Source organism: Thrips palmi, unplaced genomic scaffold (genome assembly GCF_012932325.1).
Source record: "Thrips palmi isolate BJ-2018 unplaced genomic scaffold, TpBJ-2018v1 HiC_scaffold_16, whole genome shotgun sequence".
Classification (NCBI taxonomy): domain Eukaryota; kingdom Metazoa; phylum Arthropoda; class Insecta; order Thysanoptera; family Thripidae; genus Thrips; species Thrips palmi.
The window spans coordinates 4,083,146-4,104,361 of record NW_023144625.1 but is presented as its reverse complement, the minus strand read 5'-3'; the positions used below and the strand labels follow the sequence as shown (position 1 = coordinate 4,104,361).

General features: G+C 39.7%; 4 protein-coding genes across 8 annotated transcripts in view; 1 reads left to right on the top strand and 3 right to left on the bottom strand.

Annotated features, from left to right (window-relative positions):
* The window catches only part of LOC117642401 (NFX1-type zinc finger-containing protein 1-like), a 38,350-nt gene that overhangs the window by 10,397 nt on the left and 6,737 nt on the right, over window positions 1-21,216 (bottom strand). For all 4 annotated transcript variants that reach the window (XM_034380565.1, XM_034380566.1, XM_034380564.1 and 1 more), the window contains exons 3-5: window positions 1,885-2,162; window positions 1,118-1,331; window positions 686-814 (exon numbers count right to left, since the gene is read on the bottom strand). In XM_034380565.1, coding sequence (XP_034236456.1) covers window positions 686-814; window positions 1,118-1,331; window positions 1,885-2,162 — 621 coding nt within the window. The remainder of the gene's footprint in view (window positions 1-685; window positions 815-1,117; window positions 1,332-1,884; window positions 2,163-21,216) is intronic.
* On the bottom strand, window positions 6,767-21,207 carry LOC117642403. 2 transcript variants are annotated; one of them, XM_034380570.1, is made up of 15 exons: window positions 19,999-21,207; window positions 19,886-19,921; window positions 9,623-9,660; window positions 9,404-9,540; window positions 9,194-9,327; window positions 8,971-9,123; window positions 8,813-8,881; window positions 8,675-8,722; window positions 8,556-8,597; window positions 8,427-8,468; window positions 8,051-8,305; window positions 7,869-7,978; window positions 7,536-7,788; window positions 7,239-7,454; window positions 6,767-7,120 (listed from the first exon to the last, which is right to left on the bottom strand). In XM_034380570.1, exons 1-15 carry the CDS (start codon window positions 20,260-20,262, stop codon window positions 6,773-6,775), a joined length of 2,145 nt encoding a protein of 714 aa, XP_034236461.1. In that variant the 5' UTR covers window positions 20,263-21,207; the 3' UTR covers window positions 6,767-6,772. The 2 variants fall into 2 exon arrangements, with proteins under 2 accessions (XP_034236461.1, XP_034236460.1); XM_034380569.1 differs by having other exon boundaries at window positions 7,869-8,305.
* On the top strand, window positions 11,421-12,135 carry LOC117642430 (protein ALP1-like). Its single transcript, XM_034380657.1, has one exon. The coding sequence runs from the start codon at window positions 11,460-11,462 to the stop codon at window positions 12,114-12,116; it is 657 nt and encodes a 218-aa protein (XP_034236548.1). The 5' UTR covers window positions 11,421-11,459; the 3' UTR covers window positions 12,117-12,135.
* LOC117642408 (ubiquitin-like-specific protease 1) lies at window positions 12,899-18,318 on the bottom strand. Its single transcript, XM_034380592.1, has 10 exons — window positions 17,473-18,318; window positions 17,003-17,364; window positions 16,794-16,937; window positions 15,938-16,027; window positions 15,512-15,859; window positions 15,312-15,431; window positions 15,118-15,240; window positions 14,893-15,033; window positions 14,719-14,805; window positions 12,899-14,640 (listed from the first exon to the last, which is right to left on the bottom strand). Exons 1-10 carry the CDS (start codon window positions 17,666-17,668, stop codon window positions 14,482-14,484), a joined length of 1,770 nt encoding a protein of 589 aa, XP_034236483.1. The 5' UTR covers window positions 17,669-18,318; the 3' UTR covers window positions 12,899-14,481.

Sequence of the window (21,216 nt, the reverse complement as noted above, 5' to 3'; positions counted from 1 at the left end):
ACAAAAATTCAATTGCATCATTCATGCGATTGGATTTAGTTTCCCCTGAAAACAGTTATTTGTGTTTCCTGAAAAATGACGAAAATTGAGTTTTCGTCCCGTTATCCTGCTTTTGAAATGGCTGCGCATTTAGAGTTGAAATATGATTTGTGACGCTGAACATGTAGCTTCACGATTCCGTACCTTTTAGGGTCAGTGCGGGGAAGAACTGAACACCCCGTATTTTACTTCAAACACCGTACCGTATGCACAGGCATAACAAACGACCATCAAAAGGTGTTCCGTGCACTGTGCGAAAAAACCACAGTAAATCCCGTTAATTTTTTTGCCGGGATTTACTGTAGTTCAGGACACATTATTTACTGTACCTGGTTACAGCATTTACTGTACCTGGTACAGGATATTCCGTACTCCACTCCTGAGGTAACAGTAAATCCCGTACAAAGTACAGTAGATCCTGTAAAAAAATTACAGTAAATCCTGTACTCTGAACTACAGTGACAGCTGTACTAATCACTACAGGATTTACTGTGATTTTTTCCCACAGTGTGGCATTAGCGGTTCATTACATATGATAGTTGTTAAGCGTATGCATTCGGCATTTGGAGAAAAATATGAGGTGCTCAGTTCTTACCCTGTCCAGTTTTCCCCGCACTGATCCAAATACTTGCCGAGTAAAACTTGCCTTGTCTGAGAAGTCAAGACAGCGCGACAAGAATTCACGCACTGAGTGATTTGTCGTAGTAACCACAAGGATCGGGCCAGGCAGCAAGTCGTAAGGCAGTTTCTTGAGCTCCACCAAGTACTCTGCAATCTGAAAAGAAAGAGTGTTCGTTACTGTCAACAAACAGTAGTTCGCAACATGATGAGGAATAACGAATGTGTGTTGACGTTAGACGACTTAAGTTTTTAATGAAGCTCTCCATGAAAGCAAACAATGGACTTTCTCTAAAAAGTTTCGGAAACTTGAGTGCGGTTATTTGGAGCCCGCCACATAACAGAAAATATTTTGAACTAAGAAACGGCTATGGCCAAGAAAGACACAATTTTAACCAAGCTAACGTCGCATTCGTTGAATACCAGTGTTACATCCACTTCAAAATTTACGGTATGGTACCTTGCAGCCTTCGTATGTTTTGCCCGTTCCCGGTGGCCCCTGCACAAGAGCCACCCTGTGCGTCAACACACTTTTGAGAGCATTTCGTTGGGAGGAAGACATGGCTCGCTGGAGAGTCTGAAATTTCTTATTGAGGCTCTTTGACTCCGATGCATCGAGGCGCATCTTGCGAAAGGACTGAAGATAAAGGGGACCCTCAGGTGGGTTCTGAACTCTGTAAGGAAAAACCAGTTAAACGTAGTTTTGAGGATCTCCCAGGAGGTGATGTCACCCGTGTAAAGCTGCACATTTTTAAAAAGTTCAAGACAAAAAATTGAAGAGCATATGAATTAAACTGTTCCTTTCACACTGAAAAAACCTTACAAACTATTTTACGCCTAACAAAGAAGGGCAGTTTGTATAACAGAAGTATTTTGACCATACATAAGCTTACAAAGAAAACACTTTGTAATTTACGAACAATTCGAATAACAAAGTAAATTAGTTTGTATTATGTAAGTTCAAAATACTTTGTAAGATTTTAAGCGTGCATCAATTCGAACTGCCAAAAACCGACACTGTGAAACCAAGTGAAGAGAGCTCGACTCTTGAAATGCGTAGGTGTAGAATTTACGGTCCCCACACTTGGAAGAGCAGAGTTTGTAGTCCACACTTCAAGCGTGTGTTTGACAGTGGCGGTAGGACCTCGGAGGTGATACACGTTCTAAAACCCCCCGAAGAATTATTTTTTTTTAAGCAAAGGCGCTTTGTAAATGGAGGCTATTCACCTGCTGAACACAATCTCGTCGTGGAAGTCGGCGAGCGGCGCTTCGGCATTCTTCAGGTCCTTCAGGTCTCTCCGCAAGGCGTTTGTCACGTGCAGGTGGGGGAAGTAGAAGGCCCTCGACTCCATCAAAGTAAACTTCCGATTGAGGTACGGCTGAGCATCCAGTTCAAGAAACTTGCCCCGGCCCTTGGCGTCCACTCCACGAATCAGTTTGATGATTGCACTGCCCTTCTTCAATTGTTCTTTGTCGCTTCCAATGACGAGGCCAATGACGAAGTCCTTCGAAAATCGGTTAGAAGCATCAGAGTCAAGTGCATGGGAAACGGCGCGGCTCAGTCATTGAAAGCCAGTGGGTCCAGCTGACCACTTTGAGGGATTGTTTTTAAATACTTTTTAAGGATTGTAGAAAATGTATAAAATAGACTGAACAAGACATCAAGCATCAATTTGAATAGACACTTCCACCAGAACACCGAGTGAAGAAGAAGAATACCAAAAGCCGGAAACAGTTAAGGCCAGGGACAGGTGAAAAAATGATCTCAGAAACTGCTGGTCCAAAACTTCTTATTTTCTGTCAAAATCTTACTCCTAATGAAAAACTAAGGTCAAAATTCAATTGTGGGTCACGAATCAATTATGGGCCATTTTGTTTGACGGGCCGCTACAAATCCATGAATGACCGAACGGGCTTCAAATTCGGCATGGGTCTTCCCTCAACCTTCCTTTGTCAGTTGAAACGGTGCGGATGTCTGAGCATCGACCACAACGAAACCTATCGGGCAGCAAAGAGAGACCTTAAAAATTGAACGAAAAATTGGGCCTATCCAAGGGCAAGAAAAACGAAAAAAAAGGATGGTTTTCAAACATTAACAAAAAATCGAATTATGGAACGGAGGGGGACGCCCTTGCTGATTCAAGGATATAATAGGTGAAGGACTAAAAGTCAACCTTAGTTTGGTAAGTGGTGTACAAGGCTTGGCTCGCGAGTAGCCTCAAAAATTGCTGACCCACAATTGGTTCCAAAAATCAATTGTGGGCCAAAACAGCCAGTTTTAAAAACGGCTGTAGGGTCAGGGCGGGGAAGAACTGGACAGGGGAAGAACTGGACACCCCATATTTTACTTCAAATACCGTAGGCACAGGAGTAACAACTATCAAAAGTTGTTCCGTGGCATCAGCGGTTCATTACACGACAGTTGTCAGGCCAGTACATACGGCATTTGAAGTAAAATGTGGGGTGTCCAGTTCTTCCCCTGTCCAGTTTTTCCCCGCCCTGACCCTAGCTCAGTAAACGAGGACGAAAGACGAGGCTTCTATGCTGCAAAACGTAGTCAAGGGATCATATTTGAACGTCTCAAAGCTACATTGGCTACTTGTTCAACATTTATATTTTAAATATGCATTGTTAAAAAAAGTGACCCACAATTGATTTTTTACCTTATTTCACCCAAAATCCCATCCCATAATATCAAGCGGTTCCTGAGATACAGGCTTTTTTAAAATTTTGTAAGTGTTTGTTAAATAATTCCTGTGCATTTCCCATTTTGGTTTATTGACCTGACCGACATATTTTTTTGTTCGTCTAAGTCCAAAGAACAAATGCAAGTGACAAATTTTAGTTTCCGGCACTGATAGCAAAATACCAAATTTTCAACTTCGACATTTTTCAAAAACCAAAGATTTTCCCTATTTTTGTAAAAACGAATATCCAAAACCATACTTCTGGGTGGACTTTACAAAAACTGTCACTTGCGTTTCCTCGCAATAACCTACTGAGTCAGTGGAAAAAATAACATTGACGACACTTCAAACTGTATGCGCACAGGACCATTCAAATGTTAAAAAAATGTCTTCGGAGAAAAGGGCGTAAAAAAAGGCCTTCGGAGAAAAGGGCGTTTAAAGTTTGGTGACAGATTTTGATGGATTTTCAGCCAAAAAAATCTCCTTGCGCATACTATTTTGTCGTAAAAGGTTGACCTGGATATTTTTCACTTCTTCAATTCATTTTTAAAAGATATCAGCATGCACAACTGAAAATGTCCATTACATTATCATTGGCAAGCTTCTTAAGCATGCATTTCACTTAAATTGATCAACAACGTACAAAATAGACAAGTTGTAGTGACTTCTTAGATGAAAAAAGCATGTGATTACTAATTTAATGGAAATTTTGAACTAGGCATGCTGGAATCTTTTTGAAATGAATCGAAGAAGTGCAAAATGTGAAGATGAGTCTTTTACGTCAAAATAGTATGCGCAAGAGGATTTTTTAAGATACGGCTAAATAAAGCCAAAACAGTCCAAAAAAGACAATTCAACTGGGTTCAAGACCTGGCATATGCCTTCAAAAATCAAATCTTAGTCTCTTCATGAGCTCATGGTCTCTTTGAAGTATGATCCCAACAAATTATGACAGTGGGGTTCATTTTGAAAATGGCAAGATTTTCACCAGAACCTCCCCTTGATGGCAAAACGGACAATTTTACTAAAATGTCGGAAATGCAGGAATGTGCGAAAAGATGTATTTTAAGCACTTCCAGGTCCCGGATAGTCGAAGTCCCGACAGATCCTGAAAGAGGAAGGTCCAAAGGACCATTTTCCACCCAGAACTCATTTCATTAAATTTCACCAAACTTCTTCATTTTTTCACCTGTCCCTGGCCTTAATAAAAGTTGCTTATTCGTTACATTATGGGTTCATATGGATTATCAAAAATTGTTCAAAATTAAACAAAGATTATTATTGTAACCTCAAACCTCAAAATAAGACGATTTTGGGAACTGGTTCAAGTCCTCCTTCTTCCTCTTGCTCTTCACTACTTGGCGTTCTGGTGGAAGTGTCTATTTTGCCTGAAGGTGTGTGCTGCTGAACCCTCAGTTCTAAAATTGACTACACTGTCAAACCAAGTGTTGAAAATTCCACAAATTCCTAGAGTGAAGTTTTTAGTCTCAAATACATTCTCGTTCCAAGTACGTGACATCACGTTGAAACGCACGTGACAAAATGTCACGTTCGTTTGAGCGTTGAGTCATATTCGTTTGAATGTGCGAACAAGCTAATTTTTGGCCGATTCACATCCACACGAACGTGACACTTTTTCACGTACGTTTCAACGTGGTGTCACGTTCCTGGAATGAGAGTGTAGACTTCAAGTGTGGAGTCACTGCAATTCCTGTGGCGAGTTTACTCGCCACAAATTTGGCGCTCTCTCCAGAGCGCCAAGTCTTGGCGTTCCCATCCCTGGTTTCCGGATTCCTTGCCAAAACTTGGCGTTCCATGGAGAGCGCCAAAATTTGGCGTTCCCTTCTCCAGGCCAGACCAGACCAGAACGCCAAGATTTGGCGCTGTCAATGGAACGCCATATTCTGGCGTCATGGATGCCGCACGGGACAGCAAGCACCATTCGCCTCTGGTTAAGATTGGAGTTGTAAAATTAACCGTCCTGTCGTTACCAGGATTGCATAAACTTGGCATAAGAAGTAAGACTTTACATGATGAATGTGTGCTTACAGTGTGTGGACATTTCTGTCTTCATTTTCCGCCTGTTTTTAGGCCATAGGGATGAATAGTACTTACTAGGATATGAATAGGCTGACTGTGGCAGGATGACATTTCCTTGTGTGGAGTGTGGTGATGATGTCCAGACATAAAAGTCCACTTTGAGTGGGTCCATGGGTCCATGATGGCTGGCACAAACTTGGCTCCTTAGGCTGCTTCAAGACACTGGCCCACTGGAAGCCCTTACACCATACACTGTTTGAAACCTTGAGATAATGTTTGGTATCGAAAAGGCACTTCATTGCCTTAGAAAACTAGCCGAGCCCGCCCAAAGCGTGAAAAAAACCGATTGTCACAGTCCGAGTTGTTACAAAACCCATCGAAAGAATCACTTTGTCTAAGTTTTGGTGCAAAACATGGAGCCATTTTCAAAACAAAATGAATCTTCTTCTTCCGTTCTTTTTCCCTTGGGTCATTATACGCCCTCACCTGTTGAGCGTGCATACAGGAGAGCTATGGTGCAAATAACCCGGAACTGCATACAGTGCGTCGGCTGCTCCTGAACGCAAACACCCACCAAAACTTTCCCCTGCGTGAGTCCGATGGCATGAAACTTCTGTGTGCGTTTGCTTTCTTGTCTCCATTTTTTTTTCTAAAATTTTATTTTGCTCGTGAACAAACTCTAATATTCACATTTTTCGCGGACTTTACGTTCATAACATGGAGTTTTGCCAGGACTCTAAATTGATCTAGTTTAGGTGCATGTTCTGCATAACCTGTCTGCACTGCTGCCTCTTGTTTGTCTGAAACCATTGTGTGGAGTGAAGAAAAATGGTGTGCTGTCTTGCTGTTGTGTGTTCTGTTTTTTGTTTCAGGTGTCCAGCTTGTGGCAGTTTGCTTGCAGCATCTTTCAATGCACCACTCACCAACTACAAGTACAGCTGCGTACAGGTTTTTGTCAGGTAATTTCAAAATGTTTTCCTCTCAAAACCTTTCTCATAACTTATTTTCTATCCCTACCACATTCACAAACTAATATTCCCCCATTGATTTTGTTAACAGGGACTCACCACCCCGTTCATTTTCTCCGCCCTGTGTCCACAAAGCCGTTCATGAAATCAAAACATCGGAAGAGCATCGGTTCACTTGGTTCCAAATAAATGTGTTATCTTTTGTCATGGATGTTTGGGCCTAGTGTGCACTTTGGTCACACTACCAGGTGAGAACGATTATTTGCAATCAAAGGCATCTAAATTTATTTCATCAATCTTTGGATTTCTTACTATTTAAAATTTAAAAGCAAATTTATGTCAGAGATTTTAATGAAGATAATATAAATCGTATATCAAAAATAATGAGAGTAGAAAGAAAAAATATTTCAATCAAGTGCCCTAGGCTTTAAATTCATTAACAAATTCTTTGTATTCTTTTTTTGCCCTAGTTTTTTGTGTCTCAGCACAAAAGAATCCATGTATAGTCCTTTCAAAAATCCTCAATATGCTTTCATACGCAGGGGGATATTTCAATCCAAAGAGAAAGTATGGTGCCATTACCTGCAACATTACTGTCTTTGTTGTTGTTGGCCCCATGATACTAATTGTCCCCCTGTTCATTTTCAGAAGAGATTGCACAATTTTCAGTTTCCCGGTGTCTCCATCATCAACTAGCACCAGAACACATGGAGAATGGAACTGCTGTGTTGTGCCGAGGATTCCTATATCTCCTTGAATCTCATGTATCTGGAACAAAATTGTGGTTTTTTATTTTGGTCTGAATCCTAGATTTATTTTCTTTTAATTTTTCAATTTAAGGCAAAGAGCTATTTGAGTATATTATCATAGTTATAGAAATACTTACATGCCGAAAGGTAAAGAGTGATATTAGGTTTTCTTTTTTATACTTTTGTGGGACTAACTTGTTTTGTAAAAAGTTAATTGCATCAATTTGATTTGGGTTGTTAAGGTGAAGCTCCAGCAATGACAACAGTTTTTTAGCATTCTCCTGGAGATCACTGATTGATTTTACCTTTCCACAACTCAACTTATTCACTACCAGTGAATACTCATAAAGCAGCTAAAATAAAAGAACTTCATCTTAACTTAAAAGATTATGAATAAATGTTTTAAAATGAATTTGATTAGGTTTTGTACATACCATTTCACTGTCCATGTAGTGTGGAAATTCTTTTATGAAAACTTCTAACATAGGTAGATCCATGTTAGCAGTCATGCTCTCTTGTCGCTTAGAGAGTGTTGTCCTCACAAGGAATAACTGTCTATTTCTTGACGCTACTCCTGCTTTCAATTCTTGAATATAAATGTCCACTTCATTTACTACTTGTGAACTGCTGGCTCCAGGACAGACTGAGAGAGTGACTGCTGACTGAGAACTGCTGGCTCCAGAACCACTGTGAGAAATTAGATTGTGTTAGTTGCCTTACAAAAGTTTGTCGGGACAATTGCTCAGAGAGTAGAATTTTTGACTTACGTATTAAATGTTATAGACTCATTTGCTTGAGAATCACGTTTAGCCTCTGCTTTATTTTTTCTGTAATTTTCTCCACTTATTGACTTTCTAATTTTAGTCTTTAGTTCATCCTGAAGGAGCAATGAAGTTTCAGTGTAAAAATAATGATCATATAAATGACAAGATGGGATATCTTTACTTACAAATTCTTGTGGGTTGTCTGTGTCAGCTAGATTGGGAAATTTTTTTATCAAGGCTTTACATACAAGGTCATACTCATAGCTAGATGGATATCTGGCCTCACCAATTTTGGATTTAATATGTTCTTTTGTTAAAGTGAGGAAAGCGGTGACACTGTACTTATTACATTGTATGGCCTTTGCTAGCTCCTCTGAAATGTTGGTTGGCATAGCATTGAATTCAGTGATGTACTTTCCAAACTCTCTTGGTAACTGAACCTGAAACAATGTATAGCTGTAGGTAAATTTTAGATTTCACACAAAAATTACAGGATGAAACTAGAAAATGTAATGAAATAAGTTAATGTTAGTGCTTGTCTAAAAATCTAGTTTGGTATACCCTTTTTCTTCTTTTTGGTTTTTGTGTTGGATCAACATTTTCCTGTTAAAAGAAATCAGAACGGTTATAAGAGAAGATCTGATGGAAAACAAAATGATAAGGTTGCTCTTGGGATAATCTGAAACTCACTTTGTCTTGATCTTTGTTGCTTGTCCCTGGTTCTTCTAGGGCCTGTATTGAGACATTTAAAAATAAAATTACTTTGATCTGGGAACCACAACAACAACTGATTTAAAATTTTTACTCACTTCAGCTTCATTTACATCTTCATTTAAATCTGTCTTGTCTGTACTTTCCTATGTAAAAAAATGTAAACATGTAGTGATTGACAGTAAAACTTCTTAAAATTATGTAGTATTTTGATTTTTCCTCAGTAATGTACTCACATTTTGCGGCAATTGAAAGAAAAATTCATCCTCCTCGTCTTCAACAACATGGCTTTCAATAAGTTTGTCCTGAAAAGAGAGGGGCTGTTAAGACTCCCAGTGTGATGAATACAAAATTACCTTTTGCATGAGATTGAATTTGAATACATAGTTCTTACACTAGCAGGTAAATCAGAAGGCTTAGTTGCACCGATGCTAGTGCTTTGTTCCTGTTCCTTTGAGCAAAGAGGATCATCAGCATCTTCCAAGCCATCATCTTGTACAATAGTGGGAATGGCTCTCTTCCGGCTTGACTTTCTTGATGGTGGTACCTAAAAAGAGCACGACTCTGAACAAAATTGTAATTAGAACTTAAAAGGAGTGTACGAATGTCATATTTACCAAAACCATATCTGCTCCATTCTGTGTTTGAGTCTTTTTCTTTCCTTTCCTGCTTCCAGATGGTTTTGCTGGAGACTGTGTCTTGTTCGTTGATGGTTTTGGTCCCACTGCAGTAAAAACTGCGTTTGTCATACCTAGATCATATTAAGAAGGAATAAGGAAGTTCTGAACTTTCTTTTTACAACTTTTACAGAAAGGAGGTGTTCTTACCCATGCTAACTATTAGATTGTGCTTTTCCAGCCGAGCTTTCTCATTTAATTTTTCTGTATCTGTCAACATGTCCCATTTTCCATCAGGGTAGTACTTTTGTATTTCTTTAAAGTCAATAGTAACCGAATAGCTGGACCTGAAATATGATTAAATATGATCTTTACGTAAGTAGAAAATTATTTAGGATAAGGTATTAAATTCTTGATTGATGTGCTTACAGTGTGTCTGCTGCATTTGGTGCGAACCTGGCAGGCACCTGTGATAAGGTGGTCCCACAATGTGGGCATCACATCACATCACATCACATCACTAACGTCACTATGCGGGATGGGGATAGAATGATAGTCAACACTCCAGGGCCAAGAAATACCAATTCCAAAGACAAAATATTTTTTTGCAGCAAAAATGGTGTTCTTTTTCCTTTGATAATGAGCATTTTTAACGAATTGATGTCGGGGACTACTTTCTGGGCCAACCACACTCCTCCGCCCAGAGCGCCTATCGCTTTATTTTCTTTGATAATGACCGCTTGCGTAAACAGAAGAATTTTTGAAGTCCCAAATACGTTTTTTTGTATCCCTGTGGCATTTCACGAACAAAATCTGTGGTTTACCTTGAGCAATAACCAAACAAAACAACCCTTTTCTGCTGGATCGAGGCGACGTAGTTCTCCGTCTCTACGCGAGATGGCGCTGGCAAAGCGGTAGAGCCGCCCGGCTAACAAGTGAAGAGCGAAAAGCTGTGAGTATCGGCGACGCCCGTTGTTGCCGTTCGTTCGTCCGTTGAAAGTTATCTCTCGAGAGAAGAATCCTGTTGAAGAATCCTTACGAGGTGAGTCAAGTGATTGTGATGTGAAAGAGCATTCTGAATGACTTTGCCCGCTGGATGGCCGGCAGGTACCCTCCGAACTGACGATACCCCACGCCCTGTCTCTCGAGCAGGGAGTATCGGATTCAGCTTAAAAAGTGTCTTCATGGTTTAAGATTTAAAAATCTCTTCTATAACCAACCTCATTTGGTGTCACTTGCCTATATATTGGCATCTTAATGTACTTACACATAATATTTTTTTTCTCTATTCAGCATTCCTTTACCAAAACCTCCTAGGCACAATGGGTCGCTTTAGCCTCGGCATGGCAGCCTTATTGTGCAAACGAAGAGCCAGGCTCCTTGGAAGTGAGTAACGACAATGTCTGGTGTTGGTGCTACAAATGCTGCAGGAAGTAATGTACCTTTCTCAACCTTTATTAATTGTTCCACAGCCAGTAGGATGAGGCTGTGCATTGCCCATGCCGTACACAGAAGAGAAGGCACTCGTCAACTGTTTGCTCAAAGGAGGAGGATCAATGCCCAAAGGAGGCTAGTCCTTAGCCTTCCAAGAAAATGGTGGGTTCGACCCATATTTCAGGATCATGAGGTCCACGGTGCCTGGTTCAGCACCATCCCAAAAATGCGTGAGGCAGATCCAGAACGCTTTTACAACTTTTTCCGCATGACACCTGCATCATTTGATAAACTCTTAGGGCTTGTTGGACCCTACCTTCAGAAAAGGTCGTGGCGAAAGTCAATTTGCCCAGGAGAAAGACTCGCCATAACTTTGAGGTAACATTTTTTTATACATTGCTGTGCACCATAATGGTTAAAGAATTTTGCTTCTATGAGACTCTTCTTTCCAGATTTCTTGCAAGTGGGGACTGTTTTGACAGCCTCTCATACCTTTTCTTGGTGTCTGGCCAGGCAATTGGGGCCATAGTTCTTGAAACGTGCACTGTGATTTGGGAAGTACTCAAGCCCCTTGTGTTTGAACCAATGACGGAAGACTTTTGGCTTAAGAAAGCAGCTGAATTCGAAGTCATGTGGGACATTCCACATTGCATCTCTGTGATTGATGGCAAGCATGTACACATCAAGGTTCGTATATATTTACTTTACAAAATGAAATTTTCCAATTGAAATGGCTTATTTGGTTTTCATTCTCTCTTAATTATTTCATCAGGCGCCTGCACATTCTGGGTCAAGATTTCTTAATTATAAGAAGTTCTTCAGTATTATCCTAATGGCAGTTGCTGACGCCAAACAAAGATTTGTTTATGTGGATGTTGGAGCTAGTGGGAAACGTGGAGATGGCAATGTGTACCATAGATGTGAGTTTGGAAAGCTGCTACGCGAAGGCAAGCTCCACGTTCCTCCACCTTGCAGAGTGGAAGGTCTCACAAAAAAGTTACCATTTTATGTGGCTGGGGACGGAGCGTTTGAACGCCAGCAGTATCTGCTGAATCCGTTCAAGGGGAAATTCCTTGGACCTCCAGAACGAGTGTTCAACTACCGCTTTTCAAGAGGGAGACGATCAGTTGAAGATGCCTTTGGGATTTTGTACCAACGCTATGGAATTTTCAAGGGACCAATTGAAGCAACAAGGACAACAGCACACTATGCGACACTGGCCTGTTGTGCACTTCATAACTTCCACCTAAATGACATTGAGAGTATACCTCCTAAACGTCGCCTGGTTGATGAGCGTTGGAAGTGTGAAGACCCTGAAAAAGAAAAAGAAGTGTACCTTAGGTTAAAAGATGATGTGGCCACAGCTGAGGAAGAGGAATGTGAAGAAATGGAAGAGTGTGAAGAGATGAGGGAATCACTGATTGACTACTTCATTGAAAATGAAATCCCTTGGCAGTGGAAGAAGGCGTTTGTCAAGTCTCTCAACTGACTGCATATTTTGTAGGCTTAGCTACTGACAAGGGAACATATTTACACTCCAAATTCTTTCCAATTTTTTTTCTGAGTAGTTTTATATAGTTTATAAAGAATACACGCCAAAGTTGGTGCCAAGGTATATATCCACTCCCGTGCCTAATTTTTTAAACCAAAAACGGGGTAAAATGAGCCTTTTTCCTGTGTATTGGACAGTTTCGAATATCGAAATGTTTTGGTTGCAGATCATTTTGAGTTCATATTTGAATGGACTGCTGAATTAAGATCAAAATCTGTTGTTTGCATGCAATAACATGGGCCATTTTACCCCGTTTCTAGGTTTAAAAAAAATTCGGAAAGGGTGTGGATATGTATCTTGGCACTAACTGTGGGGTGCATTCTTTATCTACATAGAATGTCTTTTTCTATATAAAGCTTCTCAAAAAAAAAAATTTGGAACAAATTCGGAGTGTATCACCTGAATATATTCCCTTGTGAGTGTAATGTAATTTAGTGGCATTGATGTATTGATTTATTTAGCATTTCGAAAGTGCGAAAACCCTGTAAAAGGAAAACTTAAGTTATTAGATGATGTGACCAGAACTGAGGAGAAATGCAAAGACATGCAATAAAGAGTGTGAAAGAGATGAGGGGAGCAATTGACTGAACTTTGTAGGCTTAGCTACTGCAGTGTCCTGAATTAAATTTTGTGGCATTGATGGCATTATGTATTTATTTGGTTGTATGCTATTATGTGCAATTGGTGAACTATTGGACAAGAAATAAATACAGCAAATATTACGTGCAAGAATCATTTAAGGTATTATAGGTAACACTTTACAAGAATAGGAAACCATCTCTATAACTGTGTCACTAAGAAGTCACTCAACAAATTATCAAAAATTACAGTAAGTCTGCCTAGAACACAGAGAAAAAATATCATGACATCTCAACAAATCATGGCAAGGGGAGTGAAACAACCAGTGACTTCCCATTATATTATAACAATAAATAATAATAAATATAACAACAATGTGAGACATGCCCCTTTGGCATTATGACTTTGAAACCTTCACAGCACAAAAGCATTAATACAAAGACAATCTAGAAGGAATATCACAACTGAGACCCCTATCTCCCTTCCCAAGTCTTCCCTGGAAACTTTTGACTTATCACCTCGCAGCGAAATTAAAATAAAGTTTGTTGTTACAAAAGGAAAATAGCATATGACCATAAGTAGGAAGTAAAAATGAATGAACCCACCCATTCTTTTAGCAAGAAAAAATACAGAATTGTCTCATCTAAATGTTTAAACTATGACAAAAGCTTTGGCAAAGCTGACAAATTTGGGGAGTCCAACACCACATTTCATTAAATTGAATTAGATAAGCATTACATACCATTGCTTAAGAACTACATCAAAACCATGACATCCTAGGAACTAAACAATGTGAGACATGCCCCTTTGGCATTATGACTTTGAAACCTTCACAGCACAAAAGCATTAATACAAAGACAATCTAGAAGGAATATCACAACTGAGACCCCTATCTCCCTTCCCAAGTCTTCCTTGGAAACTTTTCACTTATCACCTCACAGCGAAATTAAAATAAAGTTTGTTGTTACAAAAGGAAAATAGCATATGACCATAAGTAGGAAGTAAAAATGAATGAACCCACCCATTCTTTTAGCAAGAAAAAATACAGAATTGTCTCATCTAAATGTTTAAACTATGACAAAAGCTTTGGCAAAGCTGACAAATTTGGGGAGTCCAACTCCACATTTCATTAAATTGAATTAGATAAGCATTACATACCATTGCTTAAGAACTACATCAAAACCATGACATCCTAGGAACTAAACAATGTGAGACATGCCCCTTTGGCATTATGACTTTGAAACCTTCACAGCACAAAAGCATTAATACAAAGACAATCTAGAAGGAATATCACAACTGAGACCCCTATCTCCCTTCCCAAGTCTTCCTTGGAAACTTTTCACTTATCACCTCGCAGCGAAATTAAAATAAAGTTTGTTGTTACAAAAGGAAAATAGCATATGACCATAAGTAGGAAGTAAAAATGAATGAACCCACCCATTCTTTTAGCAAGAAAAAATACAGAATTGTCTCATCTAAATGTTTAAACTATGACAAAAGCTTTGGCAAAGCTGACAAATTTGGGGAGTCCAACTCCACATTTCATTAAATTGAATTAGATAAGCATTACATACCATTGCTTAAGAACTACATCAAAACCATGACATCCTAGGAACTATATTTGTGACAACACAAAATAAAAACATTAAATTCACATAAGACATAAGACTCTTATCACAAAAACTTTGTGTGGCAAGAACCTCCACATTTCATTAAATTCTCATCACACCAGCCTACCAATTGCTATACTCCTCATTACCTTCCTTCTTAATGTAACCATGTCGTCTTGAGTGAAGTCTACTGTGGCTCGCCTTCCTTCATACTCTCCAAACATACAAACAAACATCCCACAGTCATATCCATTGGTTTGCATGGGGATGTTCTGGAGAATATACAATACACAATTAAATAACATGAAATAAGCTGGCCTCAGTCATCTGCAACATTTTAAGTACTGTACCTCCATCTTAATTGTGGTCCAGGCATTCCGCTCAAAGATTGCATCTTTTTTCATGAGCATTTCAAGATCAAGGTATTGAAGTAAGATCTGTAAATAAGAATGGAATGTTACAGGACAAATTTTCTTAGAGCAGTAACAACACTAAATGATAATATATAACACAGCAACGCTTACATTTGAGGCAACATTATGCGGACCATTCAAGCTGTCGTAGTACCTAATTTGATGATTAACATTGTCAATCACAGCAAGAGCCCAGTGGTTCCCATGAAGGAACACAGGGACCATTAGCAAGTCATAGGCAAAAATATCAACCTGGGGATAAAGTAAACAGATAAATGTAAACAGATTTGGAAATAAAAAATAAAGTTGTGGTGTATATAAACTACTGCTGCTCACTTTCTTAGTCCAGTCGCTAACATCATCATAGCCACATGCAGAAAGTTTTGGGAAGAAAAATGCAGTGAATGCATAAACAGAATTGCATTCATTCTGAATCAATTTAAAGTAGAAATCAACCACCTGTAAAGGAAAACTCATTGAGAAAAGTAACAAGCTGAAATGAAACAATCAAATGAACAGTCATTTTTTACCATATCATTCAGCCAACCCCCAGGAGAGAGGGTTTTCAAGTCTCCTACTTTGACACACAGCTCAAATTTACGTATAACAATCTTATCTTCAGAGCAATTTAATAAGGTGTCAATGTCATCCTGTTGGTAGGAGTCAACTCAAATTAACTAAGAAATGCAAATAGCAGGAAAGTGCATTAAACAATGGAATTACTACAAACCTCTTTGTCTGCATTCTGCCGACACTCTTCTTTAAGTCGGGCACCTTTGATTATTTCAAGGAACTTCACTTTCGTGTCGATTAAGGTCACTGGCCTCAGCTCCCTTAAATAATCCACTAAAGATAGAGCAAAATATGTCGCAGCATCATCTCGCTTCGTCAGTTCTTTGATAACTATAGCATCAAGGTTGTTGTTGGCCACTTCCTGGCTATTAATAGGATGAAGAGGATGTCTGTTAGACGCCTGGATCTTTCTTCTAATGGATAGACATTGTTGCTCTCTTCTGGACTCCAATTCTCTTTGCCGAGCTACTTTCTTTGATATTTTCTCATCTTGAATGTCTTCATCCTGTTGTAGCAGAAAAATAAAAGTTTTATAGTGTGTGGCTTTAATATATAGATACTGCAATAATTAATATTCTTGTACCTGTAACTCCTCCTCTTCAGAATCAAAATCTACCAATTTTTGGGGAACCACCTTTGACGCCTTCACAATTTTTTTGGGAACAATTTTTTTCTGCAAATGGAAGCAGTGACTTTAAGGGGGCTCATACATGTTAAAAGCACTTTTTTTAAAAAAAATTTTGATGTAGACGGATTAAGATTTTACAATTTCTGTGTTAAAATCCTTTTAGATAATTGAGTAAGCTTCATTTTGGCTTAAGGGAAAGTGACTTTGGACATTTTTTGGAGATTTAGTCGAAACGTTTAAAATTTTGCTTCTCGTAAGATTTTGTTCGCATACTTGCTCAGATCTGTGGGGAAAAAATCAGGGAGACTCATCCCCAGTAGTGTCATAGAATTGACTACAATGGGCTTTATATCTGCAATAGTTTTCAAGAAAAAAAATAAAAACAATTTTTTGTTGAAAAATTTGTTTAAAAAATTGTTAAAAAAATTGTTTTTATTTTTTATCTTGAAAACTATTGCAGATATAAAGCCCATTCTAGTCAATTCTATGACACTACTGGGGATGAGTCTCCCTGATTTTATCCCCACAGATCTGAGCAAGTATGCAAACAAAATCTTACGAGAAGCAAAATTTTAAACGTTTCGACTAAATCTCCAAAAAATGTCCAAAGTCACTTTCCCTTAAGCCAAAATGAAGCTTACTCAATTATCTAAAAGGATTTTAACACAGAAATTGTAAAATCTTAATCCGTCTACATCAAAATTTTTTTTAAAAAAAGTGCTTTTAACATGTATGAGCCCCCTTAAAAACATATGACACCAGACCAAAAAAAATTTTAAATAAAAAATTAAAAATGAAATGAAATCATCACCTGCTTCTTTGCTGGGACAACGTTTTCCTTGTTTGCTTCATCTTTATTCATTTTAGTTGGATTTTTCTTAACAGTCTTCAGGTCTAATGTCTGATCAAAACATGAAGTAGGCGATGATGCCGCAGATGCCAAATATTTCTCAACCTGGAAGCACATACATTTATGCATAAATGGTAACATTAACTAATTAAATAAGAAAATGAATCTACCTTTTCATTCTGGTCAACATTGCCATCCAATAGAGTAGAGGCTGAATGAATGGACTGGGAATTAGATTGGACCCTTGAGAGAAAGAGGCCTCGCCTCTTCATATCATCAGAATCCTGTTGTATCATTGAGTACTCCATTGCATTTGTTGACGCAATGGAGATTGAGTCATCATCGCTGTGAACAGGCAGCAGACTTGAGTCCTGCCTATCATTAATTACACAGCCCTCCAGAAATGACATGTTTTTGGCGTATAAGTAAGGCTTGGACTTCTTTGATGCTGCAGCACCTGACTTGGGCTGCCGTCTTTTGCTTGTGGCCAACGCTTTCTTAAGCGACTGCCATTTCTCTGAACACTCTTGAGCTGTAAATAACACAAGGAGAAATGAGAAAAGATGGTGGTTATACAAATCTAAGTTTTGATAAAGATACATAAATAAAAACTAAAGGGGTCATTTGAGTCGTTACTTACGTGAGGAATCGAGGAAACGTGACGATACTGCCTCCCAGGCAGCGGTCCTGGCTGACGAGATATGATAATTTGGCAAGTTTGGATTCCACAGAACTGGGTGGTGTTGCACCACAGCAATGAGGCTTGGGCTGTTTAAATATCTCTTGGGAGCCCTCTTCTGTCTTCCTTCTGATGCAGCAGAAGAATCGGTCTCCATTGCTGCTGACAGAACAATATTTCTTTAAGCACATAAAGTTTCATTAAAAATGCAGAAACAATGTACATCTATGATTGAGCTGACATGATTTTAGCTTGATCAAAAATAAAAAAAATTATATAAACACGTCTAGTTTTTTTTTTCTTTTGAAGCAATGTCACCATAAAATTTGATTTCTTCAAGTGTGTAGTGCCATTCATTGGAGTAGGTTAGGATCCAATTGAACATTGGATTTTTTTTTTCGGAAACAAATTTTAAATGAATTCTTGCTTGGATAATGCAATGAGGAAAAATCGGCAAAAACACAGCTACTCTTTGCGCGAGAGACTGTCATGGGGGAAGGCGCGTGGGATATCGACAGTGCCGGTTGGACGCCATCTTTCTCCCATCCCAATGGGTGGGGCTGGGGTGCCATGGCGGCCAGCGCGGGCAAAGCCTAACTGACAGCCTGCCTGGCCCGCTTTATTGGGAACCATTATCAGAAAAGATCAGTATTGTTGGTATGCATTCAAGAAGTAGTTTTCTAAGCCCAAAAGGTTTGAATATCATAAACCGACGCGCCATACAATCCACGACTGAGACATCATCCTGCAACCGCAGCAGCGAGCCGCCGGCCGCGGCAGGCGAGCCGGCCACACAGGCATCGGGCCAGCCACGCAGCGGACAAAGTCACTTACGCTCTTTCACTTCACAATCACTTGACTCACCTCGTAAGGATTCTTCAACAGGATTCTTCAACAGGATTCTTCTCTCGAGAGAGATAATCTTACAACGGACGAACGAGCGGCGACAACGGGCGTCGTCGATACTCACAGCTTTTCGCTCTTCACTTGTTAGCCGGGCGGCTCTACCACGTATGGATACGCGCAGGACGATGCGCCGGCACCGGGGCGCCGAGCGCCGACCCGAAGTGCCGGTTCGGCGCTCGGCGCTCAGCACTTCGGTTCGGCGCTCGGCTCGGAGGCGGGAAGATGCGCCTGATTATTGCTATTCGGGCGGATGGGAATCTTTCAAAGGAAAATGAGGATCAGACCGGAGAAGTCCCAAATCACGAAATTTCGAACCATTTACTGGCCAATACAGGCGCAGCCTGCGGCCATAAAAGAAGAGTCTCTCGCGAACCATTTATGCCCCAAGTTGTCTTCAGTCGACAAGTTGTCTGGAAATCTAGTGAAAATGTGTGTTTACCTCATATTAACCTTTCTTTTGGGTATTGAGTACTGCTTTTAATTATGACTGTTTTGTTGCTGATGCTGAGTAATGTACTAGCGGTATGTATGTATTGGTTAAGTGACATAACTGTTCACCACCTCACTTTACTTCAAATCACATCAAATATGTATTTACGATAAAAAAATATCGAATAAAACAATTCAAACATTCATAAAATGTAACAAGTATTATCTCTCAAGGAGGCCAAGATCATTATTGGAGTTTCTAAACTCAAGTCATAGTACAACAAGTACAAACAATTGCTCCAATCAAAATTATAAAATGAATAATCAACACAGCATTTAGGACGCGCGCTGGTTTCGTGTCTCGGCAGGCTTCTCGCCTTCCCCGCCAGGGGCGCCACGGTGGGCCTCCGAACCGAAGTGCCGAGCGCTGAGCGCCGAACCGGCACTTCGGGTCGGCGCTCGGCTCCCCGGTGCCGGCGCATCGTCCTGCGCGTATCCATACGTGCTCTACCGCTCTGCCAGCGCCATCTCGCGTAGAGACGGAGAACTACGTCGCCTCGATCCAGCAGAAAAGGGTTGTTTTGTTTGGTTATTGCTCAAGGTAAACCACAGATTTTGTTCGTGAAATGCCACAGGGATACAAAAAAACGTATTTGGGACTTCAAAAATTCTTCTGTTTACGCAAGCGGTCATTATCAAAGAAAATAAAGCGATAGGCGCTCTGGGCGGAGGAGTGTGGTTGGCCCAGAAAGTAGTCCCCGACATCAATTCGTTAAAAATGCTCATTATCAAAGGAAAAAGAACACCATTTTTGCTGCAAAAAAATATTTTGTCTTTGGAATTGGTATTTCTTGGCCCTGGAGTGTTGACTATCATTCTATCCCCATCCCGCATAGTGACGTTAGTGATGTGATGTGATGTGATGTGATGTGATGCCCACATTGTGGGACCACCTATAGAGAAATAAGAATAATTTAGACCGATTGATAGTCATGAATGCAAGCCCTTGCCAAGCCTAAAAACTGTACCCTGCACTCACTTGTCCACTCTCCCTACTAGTTCCTGGCGTATTTTCCTGCAAGTTGGTAAAATATTGTGTTGAGAAAAAAATTATATGGCTTGTCAACATGAGTGGCTTTGGCCCCTACTTACCTGAACTTGCAATGAACACCATTCAACAAAGACTTCTTGTTTATCTACAAGAGGCAGGTGACGTATAAGCTCTGTAACGTTGTTGCCAAATAAAGGATTCTTTGCTTTGTAGATTGGTGCATAAACCTTAAGTCTGTTTGCAAGGGCACAGTCACTTTTGCAGTAGTCTTTGAATGACTTGTCTAGAGTGAAATACAAGTTGTCCTCAAGATCTAAAACTATTGATCGATTCTCAACTTGCAGTAAAACACTGATGTTTGCCATTTCTCACAAATATCTCAGAAATACGCAAAGGGAGATTTCTTTCAGCAAACCAAACCAGACCTGACAGTGATAAGTTAAAACCGTTTCAGCCGTTTTAAATTTACGCACCAAGCACATACCAACTATGGAAATGCAAAGCAGCTTTCAAAACGAACCGTGTTTCATTGGTATCCTTCATTCAAGGTATTTTTTAATTGATAAACTCATTTTTAAAAAATTTGCGCATCAATGATCAAACTAATGCTTAAGTGTTATGTTTTGTAGCACTTCGTGGAGTCTACAGTTGGCAGCATTGAGACATGGGCCAGAGGGGAAGCGGGGTAGGGAGGGGAAGAGGAGGGGTCTGGAAGGTGGTGTGGGCGGGAGGTGGCGTGTTCTGAGCATACAGAACATCTTAAAGAACAATGACGCATATCACAATGCCATTTTCCTATCGTGCTGTGTTGAATCAAAACTCCTAATTCTATCAAAGGCGTCTTATCACTGTAAGTACGGCTATCTGCTTATGTTTTCGCTCCTCATATGTTTTGTTGGTTAGGAATATGTACACAAACAAAGAAAGAGTTTTATGGAGACTTGCTTTCTCGATGGAGAGGTTATTCAAACTTAAGTTTGCTCTACAAAATTCAAGAATTTTCTCTATACGTTTCTTAGTTTCTAAATAAGTCAATGACTATGCATTCACTACACTGCTACAAACTATAATGTGCGTCTGGTTGTTAAACTAACAGTTGTTATTGTGTTTTTCAGCTATGCAGCTATGGATTTACTACAAGAGGATTTGCAATTCAAAGTTGCGGAGCTGCTTATTAAGATTGACGCACTCAACACTGCCACCCGAACTATTGTTGATAATGTCATAAAAGGTGTAGATGCCATATTAGATGGAGTCCTGCAAGTGCTTGAGGTATGCATCACAATTCTTGCCTATTGTGTATATTTAAATGGTCTTGT